Source organism: Dendrobates tinctorius, unplaced genomic scaffold, assembly GCF_039654945.1.
Source record: "Dendrobates tinctorius isolate UK_male_01 unplaced genomic scaffold, ASM3965494v1 ptg000120l, whole genome shotgun sequence".
NCBI lineage: Eukaryota > Metazoa > Chordata > Amphibia > Anura > Dendrobatidae > Dendrobates > Dendrobates tinctorius.
In genome coordinates this window covers 42,820,572-42,843,364 of record NW_027361788.1, presented here as the reverse complement: position 1 = coordinate 42,843,364, position 22,793 = coordinate 42,820,572, and the positions used below count along the sequence as shown (strand labels likewise).

Below are 22,793 nucleotides of genomic sequence, written 5' to 3'. Positions count from 1 at the left end.
AGCCTCCAGGAAGGCAGACAAAGAACACAAAGCAAGGCTAAGAGTATTCCTACAGAGAAGGAGATAGACAGAACAGGGCCTGGCTTCCCCAGCAGCAAGATACTGAGTTCAGACATTGCACAGGCAATGTTCCAGTTGGTGTGGCGGACCAAAATAGTCGAGGGCTCTAGGTAATTGGTCAGGGACAGATTAGACAGGTGCACCCTGACTGCATAAGAACCAGAGAGTTCTGGCACCGCCCCCCTATACACACATAGCCAGGAAGCATGCAGGAGAGCAGAGGAACAGAGCACAGAGCATAGGACTGGCAGCAAACAGAATTCACAGCATGACCCGGAGCAGTGAGTAAGTTGGTGTGCGGGGGATGGGAGGCCATGCAGTGATGCCAGCAGGGTTGTTACAGAGTCCATTCGTTTCTTAACCTTCTCTGACCCTGTTCTCGGTCAGGACGGGTACAGGTCCCACTTGGTTGGGACCCTGGAACATACAGTTCAAATTCCTTTACTAACATGGCCCATTTGGCCAATAATACACCTTTTGCCCGTCAATGCATGGACACAGTCCTTTGTAACCGGGCACAATCCTTGAGTTATCCAGTCAGCACTACGGGTTCTTTTGACCCTGGTCCCTCTGCTTCCGGGACCCGGACACATAAACAGTTCATGAAAGGACACATCAGGACTGTTTGCCAGGCTCTTTCCTGTTTCTCCCAGTGTCCACATACACATCATGGCCCACGTGGCCAATTTACCACAGCTCCAACAGTCCAGGAGCGTTTACAGTCCATATTCTTCTTCAGTCCTGACCTGGCTCACTCATCAGGTCTTCCTGAATATGTTTTCCCCCTCCCTCCTATTTTCAGATCACGGTCCCTTTAAATCGTGTGTGCTGCTCTATTCACCTAAAAAAAACTTCATGTTAAGCAAAGACATTTCACAGTTTAAATCACTGTCCTTTGAGCAGCCACACCCAGTCCATTAGTAGTCCACAGGGCACCGTCACTCCATCAGAATCTGAGTCCTGCAATCCAGCAGGGGATGCACAACTGGCGCAAAGAAACTTGGAGGGGGAAAACAAAACAGTTCAATCCTCTAACTGTGACCGTGCTGACCGCTCTGCATTCAGGGCTCCTGCCCTCAGGGACACGGAACAGTCTTGTGACTTATCATTCTGTGCAACTAGCACAACTGATTACTTAAAGGGCTGAGTTCAGTCACTTTCCCATCATGGAATCAAAAAGGATTCCAGAGGTACCTTCACTAGTACCCGATGCTTAACTTTCCCTCCGATCCTGTTCATCAACTGCAGGACCTCTGGCTCCTGCCACTGTTTTGGGCTCGGGCACCACTACTGCTACCGGGGCTTCCAGGGTTTCAGATCAGGAAAGTACGAACCTCAGTGGTTCCGCAGGCCTCAGTTGCAACGCAGCCCGCACCCGGTCCCATTCTAAATACTCCTACAATTCTGAGTCTTCCTCCGAAGGCAGACAGTCCATGGCCACCGAAAAAGAAGCCCCGGGAGCCCCTCTCCTTAATGAAAGAGACCCGTTCACCCTCCTGCAGAGGTCGCTGGAACCTGACAGATGACGCACTGACAAATACTTTGTCAAACGTGCGGATCTCCCTGAGGAATCCGTAATCGCAGTCCTGATTGGTATGAACCATGATGTCGCTAGTCTGCCTGCCGGCCATCGCACCTCCTCCTGCGCGTCGAAGTTTTGCCTAGATTTCACTCTCCCTTCTCTTTTTGTCTTCCACCACTCCTGCTATCCAGGCCGCCTGACTGAGTGAAGGAAAGGGAAGCCCGCCCTCTTGATATCGATGGTACTGATTGTAGAACAGGGCATCAGCAGTGGTGGGTCCACTGTTGTGAATTCGCTTTCTGACCTCCCTCTGGTTATTACTGAAGGTAGTGGAGCTGGTAAGATCGACAGAGGGGTTGCGAGTTCTTTTTTTGGGCTCCCTCTGGTGGTTACTGGAGGTAATGGATCTGATCTGATTGACAGAGCCTTGCCACCTGATAATGATGATGACAATTTGAGATCTGGGGTTTCAGATTGGGATTTAAGACAGCCGACTCCCTCTATCCCTGCTGGTGATTTTGCTTCCTGTTCCTCCTGAGGTCTGATTTCTCCAGCTCTGTCCCTGCATGTTGAGCTAAGTGGTTTATTTCCTATTCTGTTTGCATTTGATCTGGTTTTGTCTATCTCTTCTTGGTGCGGGTCGGCCGGCTGGGGCTGTGCTGAATCATCGCCCATATGTTACTGCTTGTGCCAGTTTGTTTTATCCCCTGTAAGATTGGTCTCTTTTTGCTCTGCTTTCAGAATATACCAGAGTGCTGATATAGTGGGGGGTGAAGTCGTGTGACTTCAGTGTTTTTTGCATCAGACGTGTTGGACTTTTTGCAGGGTTTTTTGCGTGATTGCAGACAGTGTCTTTCCTTTCCTGTCCTGTCTAGTCTGTGTGGGCCCCATCATTTGCTCAGTTTATTTTCCTACCTGTGTTTGTGTTTTCATCTTGTCTCACTGACAATATATGTTTGGGGGCTATCTATTCCTTTGGGGTCTGCTCTGGGGCAGTTTAGATTTCCCCTTTCTTGCTTTAGGCTTAGTTAGCTCTCCGGCTGTGCCGAGGCGTCTAGGATCATCGTAGGTACGCTCCGCGACTACTGCTAGTTGTGTGGATAGGATCAGGGGTCTGCAATCCGCTTAGGTACCAACCTCTCTCTGGTTTTCTGTGGCATAGCCTGGACCTGCTCTTCTCCTCGGTGACCCATTCATAACAGAATCACCAGCCTAGCTGTAGAGTCTAGGGTACTCCAAAGAAGGAAAGAATTTAAAAAAAAGAAAAGTGTCCTTTTTCCTCTTTTTTTTGGGGGGGGGGCTGTAGGGGGATATTTTTTGTCTAAATGGAGACTAAGCCATTGTCTGATCGTGTTGAGCAGCTCACTGCTGAAGTGCGGGGAATTTCCGCCTATCTCGCTCAATCAGCTGCTGTTGAACCAAAAATCCCTACTCCTGATGTGTTTTTTGGGGATCGGTCTAAATTTTTGAATTTTAAGAAGAATTGTAAACTATTTTTTGCTTTGAAACCTAACTCATCAGGGAGCTTTGTGTAGCAGGTTAAAATTGTCATTTCCCTGCTGCATGGTGATCCCCAGGATTGGGCCTTTTCTTTGACACCCGGAGATCCTATTCTGGCTAGTGTGGACGCGTTTTTTCAAGCCTTGGGGTTGTTGTATGATGAACCTAATGCTATTGATCAAGCTGAGAAAACCTTATTGGCATTGAACTAGGGTCAGGATTCTGCAGAGTTATATTGTCAAAAATTCAAAAAGTGGGCGGTCCTTACTAAATGGAATGACGATGCCCTAGCAGCTCTCTTTCGGAAGGGTTTGGCAGATACCGTAAAAGATGTTATGGTGGAATTTCCTGTTCCCTCTGGTCTAGACGATTCTATGTCATTGGCCATTGAAATTGATCGGTGTTTACGTGAATGTAAAACTACACGAGAGGCGTTACCGCCTTTCAAACGAACGTCTGAACCCATGCAATGTGATAGGGTTTTGTATAGGGCGCAACGTCAGGAGTTTAGAAGGCGTAATAAGCTGTGTTTTTTCTGTGGAGACGCCTCTCATACTATTTCTGTCTGCTCTAAACGAGAAAAGGGGTTTGCTCACACATTTGCGGTGGGCAGTGTACAGCCTAAGTTTCTTTTGGCGATTACCCTGATCTGCTCCTTGTCTACATTTTCAGCTAAGGCTTTTGTAGATTCAGGAGCAGCTTTGAATCTGATGAATTTGGACTTTGCTAAACGTTGTGGTTTTCCAATGATACCCCTGTGGACTCCTATCCCTTTAAGGGGTAGTGATGCTACTCCTTTGATGGAGAATAAACCCCAGTTTTGGACCCAGGTGATAATGCGGGTCGCCCCGGACCTCTAAGAAAATTGTAAATTTTTGGTGTTGCACAATTTGCATGATACTATTCTGGGTTTTCCTTGGTTGCAAACTCATAATCCTGTTTTGGATTGGAAATCTGTGTCTGTGGTGAGCTGGGGTTGTCAATGTGTTCTTAGTGATACTCCTGTTTTCTCCACCTCTCCCCAGTCTCATGATATTCCTGACTATTTGGCTGATTTTTCTGATGTATTTAGTGAGAGTAAGTCTGCATCTTTGCCTCCTCATAGGAGTTATGACTGTGCAATTGAGTTAATGCCCGGGTGTAAATTTCCCAAGGGTCGACTTTTCAATTTATCGGTACCCGAACATGATGCTATGCGATCTTATATCAAGGAGTCGTTGGAGAAGGGTCATATTAGACCATCTTCTTCACCTTTAGGTGCTGGGGTTTTTTTTGTGGCCAAGAAAGATGGTTCATTAAGGCCATGTATTGACTATCATTCCCTTAAGAAAATCACTGTTAAATATCAGTACCCGTTACCCCTGATTTCTGATTTATTTTCCAGAGTTAAAAGTGCCTGTTGGTTTACCAAGCTTGACCTCAGGGGGGCGTATAATCTTATTCGCATCAAGCACGGGGATGAATGGAAGACAGCGTTTAATACTACGGAGGGACATTTTGAGTACCTGGTGATGCATTTTGGGCTCACTAATGCCCCTTCTGTCTTCCAATCTTTTATGAGCGATATTTTCAGGGACTTTGTGGATAAGTTTTTGATCATTTATCTTGATGATATTTTGATCTTTTCCAATGATTGGGATTCTCATGTGGAACATGTCCGGACTGTGTTCCCGATTTTGAGGGAAAATTCTCTGTATGTTAAGGGATCGAAGTGCCTTTTTAGTGTACAGAGGATTTCATTTTTGGGATTCATTTTGTTCCCGTCTGCTATTGAAATGGACCCAGCCAAGATACAGGCCATTTATGATTGGGTTCAGCCCACTTCTTTGAAGGCTCTCCAGAAGTTTTTGGGTTTTGCTAATTTCTACCGTAAATTTATAAGTAATTTTTCTGGTATTGTTAAACCACTGACTGATTTAACCAAATAGGGCGCTGATGTGGTGAATTGGTCTCCAGAGGCAGTCTCGGCATTTCAGGAGCTTAAGCGGAGATTCACTTCTGCTCCGGTTCTACGGCAACCTGTTGTCTCACTCCCATTTCAGGTGGAGGTAGATGCTTCTGAAATAAGTGCAGGAGCCATTTTGTCCCAAAAAGATCCGGTGACTTCTAAGACGAATCCCTGTGCCTTCTTTTCTCAAAAATTCTCCCCATCTGAACGCAACTATGACGTGGGGAATCGAGAATTGTTGGCCATGAAATGGGCATTTGAAGAGAGGAGACATTGGTTGGAGGGAGCTAGACATCAAGTTGTGGTCCTCACCGACCACAAGAATTTGATTTATATTATATCAGCCAAACGCTTGAATCCTAGACAGGCTAGGTGGGCCTTGTTTTTTACGCGTTTTAATTTTGTGGTTTCTTTTCTTCCGGGCACTAAGAATGTTAAGGCGGACGCCCTTTCTAGGAGTTTCTTTGTGGATTCTCTTGATGTGGCCTACTACCATTCTAAATGAGGGTGTAGTTCTTTCCGCTATTTCACCTGATTTGAGGCGTACCCTGGAGGAATTCCAGGAGGACAAATCTGAACGTTGCCCTATGGGAAAATTGTATGTCCCTGACCAGTGGAGGAAAAGAGTAATGTCTGAAATTCATTGCTCCGCATTGGCTGGTCATCCAGGTATTTTTGGTACCAGAGATTTGGTGAGTTGGTCTTTTTGGTGGCCTGTCTTATCTCGTGATGTCAGGTATTTTTTGCAGTCCTGTGGGACTTGTTCTCGGTCCAAGCCCTGTTCTCGTTCTAGTGGGTTGTTGATGCCCATGCCGGTTCCCAGGAGGCCATGGACCCATATCTCAATGGATTTAATTTCCGATCTTCCTGTCTCTCAGAGAATGACTGTTATCTGGGTGATTTGTGATAGATTTTCTAAGATGGTCCATCTTGTACCACTCCCAAAGTTGCCATCTTCTTCTGAGTGTGACATCGGCGGCTATGCCCGCCGATGCCCCTTCCAGAGCAGCGCGCACCGCAGCGCTTCCCTACCTGCGCGCCCCCGTCCGGCCTCGCGCCCGTTGTCCACGCTCCCTCACGGCGGCTCCTGCCTCCCGCTCTCTGTCACGCGCGCGCCTCCTCCCCTCCTCTGTCTCCAGCGGTGGGCGGCGCTGAGGGGTCGGCCTAGCACACGCACTTCCGGGGGCTGGTATATTTCAGGCGTCCTCGCTGTTAGGAGGACGCCTGATGATTGTGTAGCAATCTGGCCCCTACAGTTCTTCTGTAGTTAGTCCTATCCCTGCCCATTCTTCCTGCCTGTCTCTGTGTCGCCCTTCCCGCTCTCCCCAGTCGGTCCAGGTTCTCCGGTTCCTCCATTCCTCGTCCCGTCCCCTGTCTCCAGTTTGCCTTGTTTGCTCCTCTTGCCATTTCGTATCTAGCCCTTCCCTGAGCCACCTGTCCCTGCTAGTATATTGTCCGCTGCTTCTCTAGGCCTTTTGTTTGTGGAGCCGTCCCTCTTGGTTCCGGCTGTCGCGCCTCCGTCCTCTGTGGTCCTGCCCCAAACGGTCCCTGTATAGGGGTCGGTCTTCACCTGGCGTGCTCGACCCGGGGGCTCCGGATCCGCGATCCAGAGGGTCCACTCTCTGACATAGTTTTCGTCAGCACTACAGTATCATCAGGCCATGGACCCCGCCGGGGCCGCGGCGGCCACTCAAAAGGAACTGCTTTTCCTAAGGGAGAATCAGACCCGTATCATGTCATTCATGAAGTCCATGGACACCCGGCTCTCCGCCTTGCAAACCGCTGACCCAGCGCATGCACCCCTCTTAGTCAGTCTCCAGCAGGAGCTTGCACAGCAGCGCGATGCGCAATCTCACATTTTGGGGTATATGGCGTCCGTAGATGATCGGCTGCTCTCTTTACAGTCCTCAGCGGCCGCTTCTAACCAAACCCGGGACGCTTGATTCCTGAGCTCTTTGACCGTCTGAGAGGAGCCCGGATCTTCACGAAGTTGGATCTGCGGGGAGCCTACAATTTGGTCCGGATCCGTGCAGGGGATGAGTGGAAAACGGCCTTCAACACCCGTGACGGGCATTATGAATACCTGGTTATGCCCTTCGGTCTCTGCAACGCCCCCGCTGTATTTCAAGAATTTATCAACGAGGTATTCCGGGATCTACTCTACTCCTGTGTGGTCATCTATCTTGACGACATTCTCGTTTTCTCGCCTGACTTGTCCTCCCATCGCAAAAGCGTACGCTTGGTCTTGCACCGCCTTCGAGAGAACCAACTCTACGCCAAGATTGAGAAATGCCTCTTTGAGCAGTCGTCACTGCCCTTCTTGGGATATGTCGTCACTGATTCCGGCCTAAAGATGGATCCCGAAAAACTCAGTGCGGTACTCAAGTGGCCCCGTCCAGTGGGGATTAAGGCCATCCAGCGATTTCTTTGGTTCGCAAATTATTACCGTCAGTTTGTGCCTCACTTTTCTACGGTTACCAAACCCATCACGGCCTTGACCTGCAAGGGAGTGAAGCCCAACAGCTGGTCCCCTGAAGCTGAAAACGCTTTCCAAGCCCTGAAACGTTCCTTTGCGTCAGCACCCATTTTGCATCGGCCTGTGACCAGCAGGCCCTTCGTCCTGGAAGTGGATGCCTCCTCCACTGGAGCTGGAGCAGTCCTGTCCCAGCAGGCTTCATCCGGACGGTTGGTTCCTTGCGGCTTCTTTTCTAAAGTCTTCTCACCGGCGGAGTGCAACTACTCCATTGGAGACCGAGAATTACTGGCCATTAAGATGGCTTTGGCTGAATGGCGGTATTTACTCGAGGGGGCTGTACATCCCTTTACCATCCTCACTGACCACAAGAACCTGGCGTACCTACAGTCTGCCCAAAGACTCAATGCCTGGCAGGCTAGATGGGCCCTGTACTTCTCCCGCTTTGACTTCCAACTTCATTTTCGTCCTGGTAATAGGAACATCAAGGCCGATGCCCTTTCCAGGTCATTACAGTCATCGGAGAAGGAAGAAGTCCCATCCCATATTATCGAGCCCACCAAAATGATCACCGTGGCCCCTGTGAATTTTGCTATTCCTCCGCCCGGTAAGACTTTCGTCCCTCAAAACAGACGTACGGAGGTGTTGGGCTGGGGGCATTCCTCCAAGATTGCAGGGCACGTTGGGTCTAAAAAGACTCTCCTACTGCTGTCTCGGTATTACTGGTGGCCCACGCTTCGCCAGGATGTGATGGACTATGTTGCCTCGTGCACAATCTGTGCCCAGAACAAGGTGGCTAGGACCTTGCCCGCCGGTCTTCTTCACCCATTGCCAGTTCCTGAGGCCCCCTGGCAGCAGATCGCCATGGATTTTGTAACTGATTTACCCCGCTCAGCCGGATGTACCACCATCTTAGCCGTAGCAGATCGTTTTTCCAAAATGGCCCACTTCGTTCCCTTACCAGGACTACCATCCGCTCCGAAGTTGGCCGAGATCTTCATCCACCAGATCTTCAGGCTGCATGGTCTTCCTCAGCGGATTCTGTCTGATCGGGGGGCCCAGTTCACCTCCCGCTTCTGGAGGGCTCTCTGCCGGCTTATGGGAACATCTCTCGACTTCTCCTCCGCATACCATCCTCAGACCAACGGGCAAGTGGAGCGAATTAATCAGGTGTTAACCACCTACCTACGTCATTTCGCCAACGCCCATCAGGACAATTGGGTCGCGCTCTTACCTTGGGCTGAATTCTCGCACAACAATCATCCCAGCGAATCTACCACCAAGTCACCTTTTTTTGTGGTAACCGGTCAAAACCCAAGTATTCCGTTACCTTTCTCCACGTCTACAGGAGTACCCGCAGCCGATTCTCTTGCTAAAGAATTCTCGCAGATTTGGAGAGAGATCAGGGACGCGCTCAAGGGTGCCAACAACCGAATCAAGAAGCATGCAGACAAAAGACGGAGGGACGTGCCTCCGTACCATCCAGGTGACAAAGTCTGGCTTTCAACTCGACATATCCGTCTGAGAGTTCCCTCTTATAAGCTGAGTCCTCGGTACATTGGGCCGTTTGAAGTAATTGGACGCATTAATGAGGTGGCTTACAAACTGAGGTTGCCTGCTTCGCTCCGGGTTCCCAACGCCTTCCATGTCTCGCTCTTGAAACCCGTAGTCCTGAATTGGTTCCAACCAGTTTCCATCGTCCCTCCTTCACCTGTTATCTCGGACAACGTCTTCGAGGTCAAAGACATCCTGGCTATGAAAAGAGTCCGGGGTAAGACCCTTTTTCTTATCGATTGGGTGGGTTTTGGTCCCGAGGAACGGTCCTGGGAACCCCGGGAGAATGTCAATGCTCCCCGGATTCTGAAAAGGTTTTTTGCCAATCTCAGTAAGAAGGGATGTAAGGAGAGGGGTACTGTGACATCGGCGGCTATGCCCGCCGATGCCCCTTCCAGAGCAGCGCGCACCGCAGCGCTTCCCTACCTGCGCGCCCCCGTCCGGCCTCGCGCCCGTCGTCCACGCTCCCTCACGGCGGCTCCTGCCTCCCGCTCTCTGTCACGCGCGCGCCTCCTCCCCTCCTCTGTCTCCAGCGGTGGGCGGCGCTGAGGGGTCGGCCTAGCACACGCACTTCCGGGGGCTGGTATATTTCAGGCGTCCTCGCTGTTAGGAGGACGCCTGATGATTGTGTAGCAATCTGGCCCCTACAGTTCTTCTGTAGTTAGTCCTATCCCTGCCCATTCTTCCTGCCTGTCTCTGTGTCGCCCTTCCCGCTCTCCCCAGTCGGTCCAGGTTCTCCATTCCTCGTCCCGTCCCCTGTCTCCAGTTTGCCTTGTTTGCTCCTCTTGCCATTTCGTATCTAGCCCTTCCCTGAGCCACCTGTCCCTGCTAGTATATTGTCCGCTGCTTCTCTAGGCCTTTTGTTTGTGGAGCCGTCCCTCTTGGTTCCGGCTGTCGCGCCTCCGTCCTCTGTGGTCCTGCCCCAAACGGTCCCTGTATAGGGGTCGGTCTTCACCTGGCGTGCTCGACCCGGGGGCTCCGGATCCGCGATCCAGAGGGTCCACTCTCTGACATAGTTTTCGTCAGCACTACACTGAGTTGGTGCCCTTGTTTTTACAACAGGTGGTTCGGTTGCACGGGATTCCTGAGAACATTGTGTCGGACAGAGGAGTCCAGTTTGTTTCCAGATTTTGGAGACCTTTTTGTTCCAACCTGGGAATTCAGTTATCTTTCTCCTCTGCATTTCATCCTCAGACCAATGGGCAGACTGAGAGAACAAACCAGACTTTGGAGTCCTATTTGAGATGTTTCATATCTGCTGATCAGGATGACTGGGTCTCACTTTTGCCCTTGGCCGAATTTGCGCTAAACAATAGAGCTAGTTCTGCCACTTTGATGTCGCCCTTTTTCTGTAACTTTGGGTTTCATCCTCGATTTTCTTCAGGGCAAGTGGAATCTTTGGCCTGCCCAAGTGTGGACACTGTGGTAGAGAGAATGCAGCAGATTTGGGACCAAGTGGTGGATAAGTTGTCCCACTCTCAGGAAAAAGCCCAACGGTTTTCCAACCGGCATAGGACCATTGGTCCCCGTTTTAAAGTGGGTGATATGGTCTGGTTGTCTTGAAAGAATATTCCTATGAAGGTTGCGTCTCCAAAATTCAAGCCAAGATTCATTGGACCTTATAAGATTTTGGAGATCCTTAATCCCATTTCTTTCCGATTGGCTCTTCCAGTTACGTTTAAGATCCATAACGTGTTTCATAAATCTTTGTTGAAGAGGTTTGTGGAGCCAGAAGTTCCTATGGCGGAGCCTCCTGACCCTGTATTGGTTAAAGGCAATTTTGAGTATGAGGTAGAGAAAATATTGGGTTCTTGTTTGCCTAGACGGAAACTCTAGTACTTGGTCAAATGGAAGGGTTATGGCCAGGAGGATAATTCTTGGGTCTCTGCTTCTGACATTCATGCCGAAAGATTGGTTTGTGCTTTTCACCGGGCCCATCCTGATCGGCCTGGTGGTGTGGATGAGGATTCGGTGACCCCTCCTCAAGGGGGGGTACTGTTGTGAATTTGCTTTCTGTCCTTCCTCTGGTTATTACTGAAGGTAGTGGAGCTGGTCTGATCGACAGAGGGGTTGCGAGTTCTCTTTCTGGGCTCCCTCTGGTGGTTACTGGAGGTAATGGAGCTGATCTGATTGACAGAGGCTTGCCACCTGATAATGATGATGATGATTGGAGATCTGGGGTTTCAGATTGGGATTTAAGACAGCCGTCTCAATCCATCCCTGCTGATGATTTTGCTTCCTGCTTCTCCTGAGGTCTGATTTCTCCAGCTCTCTCCCTGCATGTTCAGCTAAGTGGTTTATTTGCTATTCTGTTTGCATTTGATTTGGTTTTGTCTATCTCTTCTTGGTGCGGGTCGGCCGGCTCCTGCTGGGGCTGTGCTGAATCACTGCCTATATGTTACTGCTTGTGCCAGTTTGTTTAATCCCCTGTTAGATTGGTCTCTTTTTGCTCTGCTTTGAGAATATACCAGAATGCTGATATAGTGGGGGGCGAAGTCATGTGACTTCAGTGTTTTTTGCATCAGACGTTTTGGACTTTTTGCAGGGTTTTTTGCGTGATTGCAGACAGTGTCTTTCCTTTCCTGTCCTGTCTAGTCAGTGTGGGCCACATCGTTTGCTCAGTCTATTTTCCTGCCTGTGTTTGTGTTTTCATCTTGTCTCACCGACGATATATGTTTGGGGGCTATCTATTCCTTTGGGGTCTGCTCTGGGGCAGTTTAGATTTCCCCTTCCTTGCTTTAGGCTTAGTCAGCTCTCCAGCCTTGCCGAGGTGTCTAGGATCATTGTAGGTACGCTCCACGGCTACTGCTAGTTGTGTGGATAGGATCAGGGGTCTGCAATCGCTTAGGTACCAACCTCTCTGGTTTTCTGTGGCCTAGCCTGGACCTGCTCTCCTCCTCGGTGACCCATTAATAACAGTCCGCTTTCTGGGGTCTGAGGCCGGGGTCTGCGAGATGAAACGTCAGTAAAAGTGGGCCCGAGTTCCAGGGTCTGGGAATGCGGGATGGAACGTCCGCAACAGCGGGCCTGGGTTCTGGGGTCTGGGGTCGAGGAACACTCACCGGCAGCCGTTGATCTTCTTGCACCATTGGCTCCGCTGCAGCCGCTCCGAGACAGTCAAGTCCATCCTAGCCACTGCCTCCACTTGCTCTGGGCAGTTCAGCACAGACCCTCTTGAGTCACTCTCGGACCATGTTCTCTCTGATGAAAACTCATCCGGATCTTCCCACGTCAGGTCTCTCAATTTAGCCTCTTCCAGCTCAGCCTGCTCTGACTTCCGGTTGTCCACCGCCTTTGGTTCACCGCTGGGTACCGTTTCTGCCAGCCGCCAGTTCTGATCCCCGGTGTTCAGAGGAAAATGATCCAGTTGGTGCTCTCCTGCAAATTCTGACACTCCCCACAGCCATCCGGGGTAAGTCCTCTCCCGAGCTTGTTGACATTCCTACTTGATCCGGCCTACTCCACCGCAGCTCCGAGTACACGAGTGCGCCATGGTTGCCGCAGAAACTGTTCTCCGTAATGGCGCCATCCAGTCACACATGTGGGTTTCTTCCCCTCTGCACCACCTCCAGACTCCTCCTGGATCTGCTGCAAGGGGCGGGGTTTCTCCTTCTTTCGCTGGGCCCACAGCAGGCGGGCGCCATTCTCAAGGGTTTGTGACCTAGGCACGAGCCACTGTCCCCGCCAGACGGACTTTCACACCAGTTTCGCCTTGGGATGCCTCTGCGCCATCATCCACCATTTTAAAGTCTCTCACGGCCGCCATCTTTGCCGTGATGGGGGTGCCTCCGTTCTTTGTATGCGAGGAATCTTCATCCTGCCAACTACGCCAAGCTGTAACTGGGGCCATGGTGGTAGTCATGGCAAGGGGATGCTGCTGTTCCAACACACCCTGGCGCCCCCGTGCATTAATAAATTGTTCCTTCTTGTCTGTGTTGTGTGTGCGGTGTTGTTCACCCACCTGTGGGTCGGAGTTCTCCTCAGGCTGCAGAATTCCCTCTTTCTTCAGCAACACACAAAGATTCTGAAAGTCCAAGTTCAATTCAAACATAACAACTTTACTTAGCTCGTCCAGTTTTGACACAGACACCGCACAGCAATCTTCATACAGGATGGACATTCTTGTCCAAGAACTGTCCCTAGTTTTTCCTGTCACCACTTTTTCCGGTACTGTATCCTCCGGTACCGCAGCTACCTGAGTAGCCGAACTAGCTCCCCCTCCATTTTCCCCCATCCTGGGCAAAAGTAAAGGATGCCGCTGCTAATCCTTGTCAGACCATAAGTCTCGGATGTCACGGGAGTGTCCCATAAGCCTAGCCGCTGTTTCTCTCAATCTGCACAGTTCTGCTCGTGCCCGTGTGTCTGTCTACCTGTAGGGCTTGGATTGATGAGCCTCTGACATAACACAGCTCCGGTTAGCAACCTCACTGTTCACTGTCCTATTCACTCCTCTTAACTACCTCAGGCAAAACCCTCCTGACCCTTTCACTAGCTTCTCACACTAGCTAACATCCTATTGGTTTAACTATTTCCTATCTTAACTCAATCTAAACTCCTACTCTATGGTGCCCCCCTGCTCTAAGTCCTATTTTACCTCTAACACTAAACCTTACCCAAATACTATATTTCCCTATCTATATCTCTAGTCATGAAAACATACACAATGCATGAATATCAGTACATTGTTTAACACATTAATATGCAGTAAAACAGTTACACTTCACATGACACATTACATGTAAAACATACTCGGTTTCATAAAGAAAGTACGCACATGGATGCAGGGCCCAAAATGGCCTCCAGCACACCCCCCTACAGTGGCCTCCACATTAATTGCCTGTATCAGATGGTCTTGATGCTCATGATGAGAACCAACTTTCTCGTACAGGACTTTAACACTCGACTTGGGGTCTCTGGGTCCTGATTTGTCAGCGGGGTCCACGGCTTGAACTTACTGTGTGGAGCAGTGATAGCCATATTGCAGTGATAGACACATTGATGATGAAGATGCCATGTGACCTCCATGTCTGCTGTCCCTGCTTCTGCGCACAGTGAATATGTCCACAACAGGTGGCAGAATCTAATGTAACGGGGGTCTTTACTGATGCTGTGGGGAAAGTGCACATGTAAATATACTGGTCAGGGGTCTCCAAACTATCAACTCATTCATGACTATGGTCACATCTCTTACAGGTGATAGTTATGGCATGCCGAGAGGTGGAACAAGGAAAGGTGAGTCCACTTTACAAATCTGAATGTAACCCAATGAAAAATCATAATATAATGTTACCCACATAAATCAGAATAATGTATGTGTACAGTATGGTGATGGCAAGGGCAGTCTCGGTCAGTCTCGGGCTGTCTTGGACACTATGGGGGCCGAGCTGTGACTAAAATCCAGGTTCAAAGAAAACATTAACTCTGTGCTCTGCCAATGTCAAAAGCGACTGTGGCACCACAGTGGTCATACAGAGGGAAGGAGCTCCTTGTAGCAGGGCTATCATGAGAAACATTGTGCCTACACAGGCCCCAATAATAAACTGGTGGTCGGTTTATTACTGATGGGCAATAATGGTGTGGTACACTGAGTAAATGATAATAAGTGGTAATCAGTTCCCCAAAATGGTTGTAAGAAGAAAAAAAAAGTGACATAAAAAGCAAGCTGCAGGAAAAATGAGAATGTACAGCTGATTGGGGAACAGGCCATAAATGTTAAAGAATTGGACAACCCCTTTAAAACTAACAGGAACATAAATATCATAAAAAGGGAAGTTGACCGTTGAAAATATCATTCTTGTCTTCCTCTTCCTATTACCATAAGTCGCGAGCAGACATTAATGATGTGAAATTAGCAGGTTGCATGAAATGCTGGAAGGGACGCTGTTACCCGACGTAGGGAGTGTCAATATCACCAATAATAAAGACTTTATAAAAAATCCGGTGTCAGGACTGTAACACAAGGGATGGACTGGGGCACAGCCATGATGACCACTACACGGGACAGCATACGTAGCGTCTGCAGATAAAGTTGGGGTAATGCCTATGGCCACCAGCTGACATACATAAGTTGAGATGTTGTTCTGATCTCTTGCAGAAAAAATGTGAGCGATACTGGCCGCTAGACCAGGAGACTGTGCAGTATGGAGCGTTCACCGTCACTACGGTCAGTTCAGCCTTCACCGTCACCTCCACTGATAGCCAGCCATCACTATTTCTGGTTATGACTTGATCTATTGTTTCATTTTCAGGTAGCTAAAGACATAGTGAATGCAGAGGTTGTGTTTCGTAATCTCAAAGTGATGTTTCAGGAGGTGAGTGACCTGAAGGACTACGACCAGCTATGACACACAAGTTTTCTAATTACCATTGCAATATAACCTGAATAGAAACTGAATGACGAGTCTTAAGGAGGCTGCAGATATCGCTTATACCTTCGGGTAGGATATGATGTGCTCTCCTGTAGGACTTTGTCTTAGGATATCCTCCTATAAAGGATCTTTACACTACCTGCAGGAGGTGCGCGAATTGGTCCACTTCCAGTACATAGCATGGCCTGACAGAGGGATACCTGACTCGTACTCCTGCTTCCTGGAAATGATCCACATGGTTCGGCAGCATCACGATGAGCACCAGGCCCCAATGTGCGTCCACTGCAGGTAAAAGAACATGATAAGATAGCCAATTCTGTCCTCATCATATCTGAAGATTAGCTCCATGTGACCTGGGAAGGCTGGATGACAACCCCTATGGGAGCAGGAACAGACACCAGTGATAGCACGAGCTTATATTATTATGTCCTTACTTATTGTACCCATGTCATATCTCTTGTGCAGCGCAGGTTGTGGCCGCACTGGCGTTATCTGTACCGTGGAATACATCCAGTGTCTCCTACACAAGCAGGTAATGTATAGACGCAGAGCCAGCAGGGGGCAGCACTGGGCTATTATCTATAAATGAAAGGAATACATGCAGGGATATAATGAGCTTCAGGTATATACCTGCAGTATTGGGACAGGTGAAATTGTTAGTTTTATGGAAATCACACTCAATAGCTATACAGCGTTCTACCACTTTTGGTAAACTTTCTTTTAATTCCTCATTCTTTTAATGATAATAATGTGCTGTCAGTGAATGAGAACAGGACACAGGCAGCAGGTATCCAGCTCTGAGCGGTATCCAGTGTAGACAGCGCTCTGTGAACTCCAGGCTCGTACATGTAGAACACCACCGGAGATGCATGCTGTCCTACCCACGGGGAGCATGTGTCAGACATAGCGGGCTGATATCATGCAGCCAGTGCCCAACACCATGCTCGAGGATCGGCCATCATGTATCTGCTCACAGATTCCCTACAAGTCTTATTGTATTATATTTATTTATAATGTCATTATTTCCATCCTTTTCATCCTTCCTTATTTTATTAAAGGCACCCTACACAAACAAGCACCGGAAAGGTCTGTTCACACAGGGTTTTTCTAGGCGTTCAAAAATGATCTGTATTTCAATCAAATACCATTTCGGGGAATAAAAGCTCCAAAAACTTCTCATAGAGCCATTCCCAAACATTAGCCTGATAATGCCCTACACCAGGGATCAGGAGCCTGTGGCCTGCAGTGGGGGTGACAGTATTGCTCGGGGTTGTAATTTCACTTCAGCTTTAGTGTCAAAATTCACTGTCCCCATAAAACCAAGCAAACATTGCTTCACCTCAAACGACGTACAACGGATATACAGTGTGAAATGACTGATTTTCTGAACACACGTTGTGAAGATAACAGCATTATGGAATTTTGGAGGAAGAGACATGTAGTAATAGTAGAAGTAGAAGAAAAAGCCAGCTCACCAGTAACTAGAAGCAGTATCTCGGAGCTCCGTATGGACCAACGTCAGTAAATCAGAGAAAAAGAAATTCAGCTCCAGCTGCTACAAAATCTTCTTTATTAGATGAGATTAAAATGAACAATTTATGAAGCTCTCCATATAACCACACCACGACAGAGCAAGATGAGGCTACACGTTTCGACCTGAGCGGTCTTTTTCAAAGCCGTACTCCAGATCCATCTTGGGTCAGATATATATACAGTGGGGAAAAAAAGTATTTAGTCAGTCAGCAATAGTGCAAGTTCCACCACTTAAAAAGATGAGAGGCGTCTGTAATTTACATCATATGTAGACCTCAACTATGGGAGACAAACTGAGAAAAAAAAATCCAGAAAATCATTGTCTGTTTTTTTTTCATTTTATTTGCATATTATGGTGGAAAATAAGTATTTGGTCAGAAACAAAATTTCATCTCAATACTTTGTGATATATCCTTTGTTGGCAATGACAGAGGTCAAACGTTTTCTGTAAGTCTTCACAAGGTTGCCACACACTGTTGTTGGTATGTTGGCCCATTCCTCCATGCAGATCTCCTCTAGAGCAGTGATGTTTTTGGCTTTTCGCTTGGCAACACGGACTTTCAACTCCCTCCAAAGGTTTTCTATAGTGTTGAGATCTGGAGACTGGCTAGGCCACTCCAGGACCTTGAAATGCTTCTTACGAAGCCACTCCTTCGTTGCCCTGGCGGTGTGCTTTGGATCATTGTCATTTTGAAAGACCCAGCCACGTTTCATCTTCAATGCCCTTGCTGATGGAAGGAGGTTTGCACTCAAATTCTCACGATACATGGCCCCATTCATTCTTTCATGTACCCGGATCAGTCGTCCTGGCCCCTTTGCAGAGAAACAGCCCCAAAGCATGATGTTTCCACCACCATGCTTTACAGTAGGTATGGTGTTTGATGGATGCAACTCAGTATTCTTTTTCCTCCAAACACGACAAGTTGTGTTTCTACCAAACAGTTCCAGTTTGGTTTCATCAGACCATAGGACATTCTCCCAAAACTCCTCTGGATCATCCAAATGCTCTCTAGCAAACTTCAGACGGGCCCGGACATGTACAGGCTTAAGCAGTGGGACACGTCTGGCACTGCAGGATCTGAGTCCATGGTGGCGTAGTGTGTTACTTATGGTAGGCCTTGTTACATTGGTCCCAGCTCTCTGCAGTTCATTCACTAGGTCCCCCCGCGTGGTTCTGGGATTTTTGCTCACCGTTCTTGTGATCATTCTGACCCCACGGGGTGGGATTTTGCGTGGAGCACCAGATCGAGGGAGATTATCAGTGGTCTTGTATGTCTTCCATTTTCTAATTATTGCTCCCACAGTTGATTTCTTCACTCCAAGCTGGTTGGCTATTGCAGATTCAGTCTTCCCAGCCTGGTGCAGGGCTACAATTTTGTTTCTGGTGTCCTTTGACAGCTCTTTGGTCTTCACCATAGTGGAGTTTGGAGTCAGACTGTTTGAGGGTGTGCACAGGTGTCTTTTTATACTGATAACAAGTTTAAACAGGTGCCATTACTACAGGTAATGAGTGGAGGAAAGAGGAGACTCTTAAAGGAGAAGTTACAGGTCTGTGAGAGCCAGAAATCTTGATTGCTTGTTTCTGACCAAATACTTATTTTCCACCATAATATGCAAATAAAATGAAAAAAAAACAGACAATGTGATTTTCAGGATTTTTTTTTCTCAGTTTGTCTCCCATAGTTGAGGTCTACCTATGATGTAAATTACAGACGCCTCTCATCTTTTTAAGTGGTGGAACTTGCACTATTGCTGACTGACTAAATACTTTTTTTCCCCACTGTACATGGTTAACCAATAAAATTGCCTCCAAAAACCACATGACACTACAAACCAATCAAATAAAACTCACATATACCGATACACATATAAAAAAACATTAGTAATAGTGCAACATTAAATCATGTCTTTCATTAAGACCATTCGAATACCTTGTGTTTAGATGGTATATCCAGAACGCTTCTCGGGTGAGGAGACATCGTCTGATGTCCCCCCCCCCCCGAGATGACAAATTCAGTTGTTCGATCCCCTGCACTTGGAAATGAGATGTATTACGAGCATGACATTCAATAAAATGCTTAGATGCTGCTGAAATGTTTCTTGTGAAATTATTTGTATTACTAATGTCATGCAGGTGCTCTCTTATGCGTATCTTAAGTTGCCGAGATGTGCACCCAACATACGACAGATTACATTGGTCACAATTAATTTTATAAACTACATTACTGGAATTGCAATTAATGTAATTTTTTATTTTAAAGTTTAAAGTGTGATCCTTATTAATAAATTCCTTAGATATTTGAACATGCTTGCACATCTTGCAGACATTAGCACCGCATTTATAAAATCCTTTAGTTATTAACCATCTTCCCCTGGATTTTTTATGTTCCAATGAAAATGTGCTTGGGGATAATACACTTCCCAGGGAAGGAGCTTTTCTAGATACCACATTCACCCCAGCTGACAGAATTTGCGCTAATTTGTCATCCTCATAAAGGACAGGTAGGAATTTATGAACAATTTCTCTGATCAACGAAAATTATGGACTATATTGAAAACATACGTAAGGCTTAGTGCCTATATTTCCCTGCCTTATTTTTAGCTGCAGTAGGCATGATTAATTCCTCCCGTTTTTTGGTTTGCACTATTTTTTTCGCTCTGGTTAAGGTCCAATTCGGATAACTGCGATTCTTTAATTTGTTTGTAACATGTCTAAACTCCTCCCTTAAGACCTCACTAGAGCTACAATTTTGTTTGATTCTAGTATATTCTCCCACTGGGATGGATTTAATCGTGTGTTTATTATGGCTACTTGTTGCATGTAGAACTGTGTTCCCACTAAGGGGTTTATGGTGCGATTTAGTATGAATAACCGCACCATCCTCTCCCATTAAATCTAAATCCAAAAATGAAATTTCAGCAGGATCATATTTATGGGTGAACTGAATGTTATATTGGTTAGAATTCAAGTATCTCACAAATTCTGGTATGGTAGATATGTCTCCTCCCCAAATAATTAGGGTATCATCGATATATCTACCATACCAGATCAGCTGCTCAAGAAACGGATTAGAACTGGAGTATATAAACTCCATCTCCCAAAAGGACATTACCAAATTTGCAAGGGAAGGGGCAAATTTAGCTCCCATTGCTACTCCCTTTAATTGCAAAAAAAAATTCACCATTAAACATGAAAAAATTGTGTGACATTAAAAACGACACAACTTGTAAAATATAATCCTGTAATTTAGGTGAAAAGTTACTATACTTGAGAAAATGAAACTGTAAAAACTTGAAAAAGACCGCTCAGGTCGAAACGCATAGCCTAATCTTGCTCTGTCGTGGTGTGGTTATATGGAGAGCTTCATAAATTGTTCATTTTAAACTCAACTAATAAAGAAGATTTTGTAGCAGCTGGAGCTGAATTTCTTTTTCTCTGATGTAGTAATAGTGCCAGCCCGGCTGCCTCATTCCTGGATGTTACCTTTGCTGCTTTCTTTTATTTTAGAGGGTTCCCAGTAATTTCAGTATCTTTGAAGTGGTGATGGAGATGAGACGCCAGAGACCGTCCGCTGTGCAGACTCGGGTACGTGAGCGCAGGAGCAGCATCTGGGTGAAACAGACACATCAATGCAGTAAATTCTGCACTAAATGAGACATAATGTGCTGTGACATAAGGATAATATGAGACTACATTAGACATTGTGCTGCTTTATTACCTCTGCCCTCTGATTGCGTACAGCTTGGGCTGTGTATATAGAAAGAACCTTAGGCCAAAGAATCTGAGTAAGAACTACACAGCCATGTGTGTATAGTAGTCCCACTAGTCACCAGAGCAGCACTGGTAGCCCTGCTGAGGTTGGGATGGCTTGTTTCATTATGGAGAAAATTGTGGAAGTGATGGCAGGATGTGAGGTCTCTATGTAACATTCAAAAGCACCAGGAGCTCCCGTTATCATGTACATACATGCACAACATGGAGAAAAGTACTGGGAAAGCAAAATATTCAGGTTTTTAGTACAGCTCCTTGTCCCCAGGTTTAATATCTGGCTCCATTGGACCCCAGTGTATAACATCCGTCCCTATTGCCCACCGGTGTATAACATCTGGCCTCACTGCCCCCAGTGTATAAGATCTGGCCCTATTGCCCCTGCGAATGCCATAAGGCTCCTTTGCTCCCTAGCATATAGCAGCCACCCCCATTGCCCCAAGTTTATAACATCAAGCTCCCCTCTCCAGTAAATAACATCTGTCCCTGTTTCCTCTCTGGTGTATAACATCTGGCCCCATTGCCCCTGTGTATACCATATGGTGGTGCAGAGCTCACTGACACCAGGGCAGTTCTGCCAATGTAACAAGTCCATTCATAACATTTCTTCCTCCTGTATCTTCCCCATCACCTGTGGAGTGATCTTATTGAGCAGTGGAAGGAACTGCAGCAGCTCAGCCAAGAAGTGGGGGGCCGAGTGCTGAGGAGCAGAGGGCAGAACATCAACACTCTGCTGACCCCCAGACCTCCTTTGGTATCAACATCAGCACAAACAATGTGCCCCTGTCGGGAGTTTCATGGCTGAGCATGCAGCCTTTTTTTTTAAACTCTTTTTATTGAAAGATTCCACAGGATAAAAGTTACAATCTTATAATATCATAGTATAATGTCAGAATGATTCAAACATTTACCTTTATCCATTCAATACAATAACATGAACGTAACATCACACTCTCAACAATAGAGTGAACTAATACAGAAAAATGGACAGGTTGGAACATAGTGTATTAGAACAAGTTCAGCCATGAAGCATTGCACTCTCAAATTACTGTAGCTAGTTTCTTATCAAAATTTGGAACACATACTAATTCGGGCCATATCAGAAGTACACTCTTTTAGTCCATATGTTTGAAGGAACACACATTAAGGCTCGTAATGTGAAATTGACGAAGTCATGGCATTAGGGGATAAATGTGTTAAGGGTGAGTCACACCATCTCTCCCAACTCCTGTGAAACTTCTGTAGACATCCTCTATTTCTATATATTATATTCTTATATGGTATTATATCATTCACTAATTTTTTCCACTGGTTGATAGTGGAGATTTCCCCCCCATCCACCTTAGTGCTATTGCTTTCCTAGCAATAAATATAACCTCCCGGAGAAATATCCTATCATAATGTGACCACAATTCTTCATCCACAATACCCAAGATACACATCTCTGGGACACACGCAATAGGTGTCCCAATTATCCGTTCCAATGTAGTTATCACTTCACTCCAGTAGCTTTGTATTATACCACAATTCCAAATAAGATGCCAGAATTTCTCCCCTGGTTCACCACACCTATGGCATTCATCAGAAGTTAGTGTGCCAAATCTATGTAATCTAATTGGAGTCAGGTAAGACTGATGTAGGATATATAGTTGAATTAATTTGTTATTTGCGGCTGGCGATACTATTATATGTACCTCTAGGGCATCATTCCACTTATCAGTGATAGATGGAATTAATTGCCGCCATTTACTCTCTACAGCAAGTTGAGTAGAAGCAACTCTGGAGTTTAGTAGAAAAATATATAGGGAGGATATTAGGCCTGTGTGTCCCTGAGTCGTTAACACTCCTATCAATGGTTATCTGGATATTCGCATCCTAGGATATGGAAACTGATGCACTATGGCATGTCTCATCTGCAAGTATCTGTAAAAATTCCTATGGGGGTTCCCAAACTTAATATGAATTTGTTCAAATGATAGTAAAATCATATTTTCAAAAATCTGTTTAAGTGTTATTCCGTATCTCTTCCAGAAAATTGGGTTCTGTAAATTTTGAGGTGTGGAAAT

General features: G+C 46.8%; 1 protein-coding gene across 1 annotated transcript in view; it reads left to right on the top strand.

Annotated features, from left to right (window-relative positions):
* The window catches only part of PTPN18 (protein tyrosine phosphatase non-receptor type 18), a 79,624-nt gene that overhangs the window by 21,623 nt on the left and 35,208 nt on the right, over positions 1-22,793 (top strand). The window contains exons 5-10 of the mRNA XM_073541259.1: positions 14,251-14,289; positions 15,152-15,220; positions 15,306-15,368; positions 15,571-15,713; positions 15,891-15,957; positions 20,467-20,544. Coding sequence (XP_073397360.1) covers positions 14,251-14,289; positions 15,152-15,220; positions 15,306-15,368; positions 15,571-15,713; positions 15,891-15,957; positions 20,467-20,544 — 459 coding nt within the window. The remainder of the gene's footprint in view (positions 1-14,250; positions 14,290-15,151; positions 15,221-15,305; positions 15,369-15,570; positions 15,714-15,890; positions 15,958-20,466; positions 20,545-22,793) is intronic.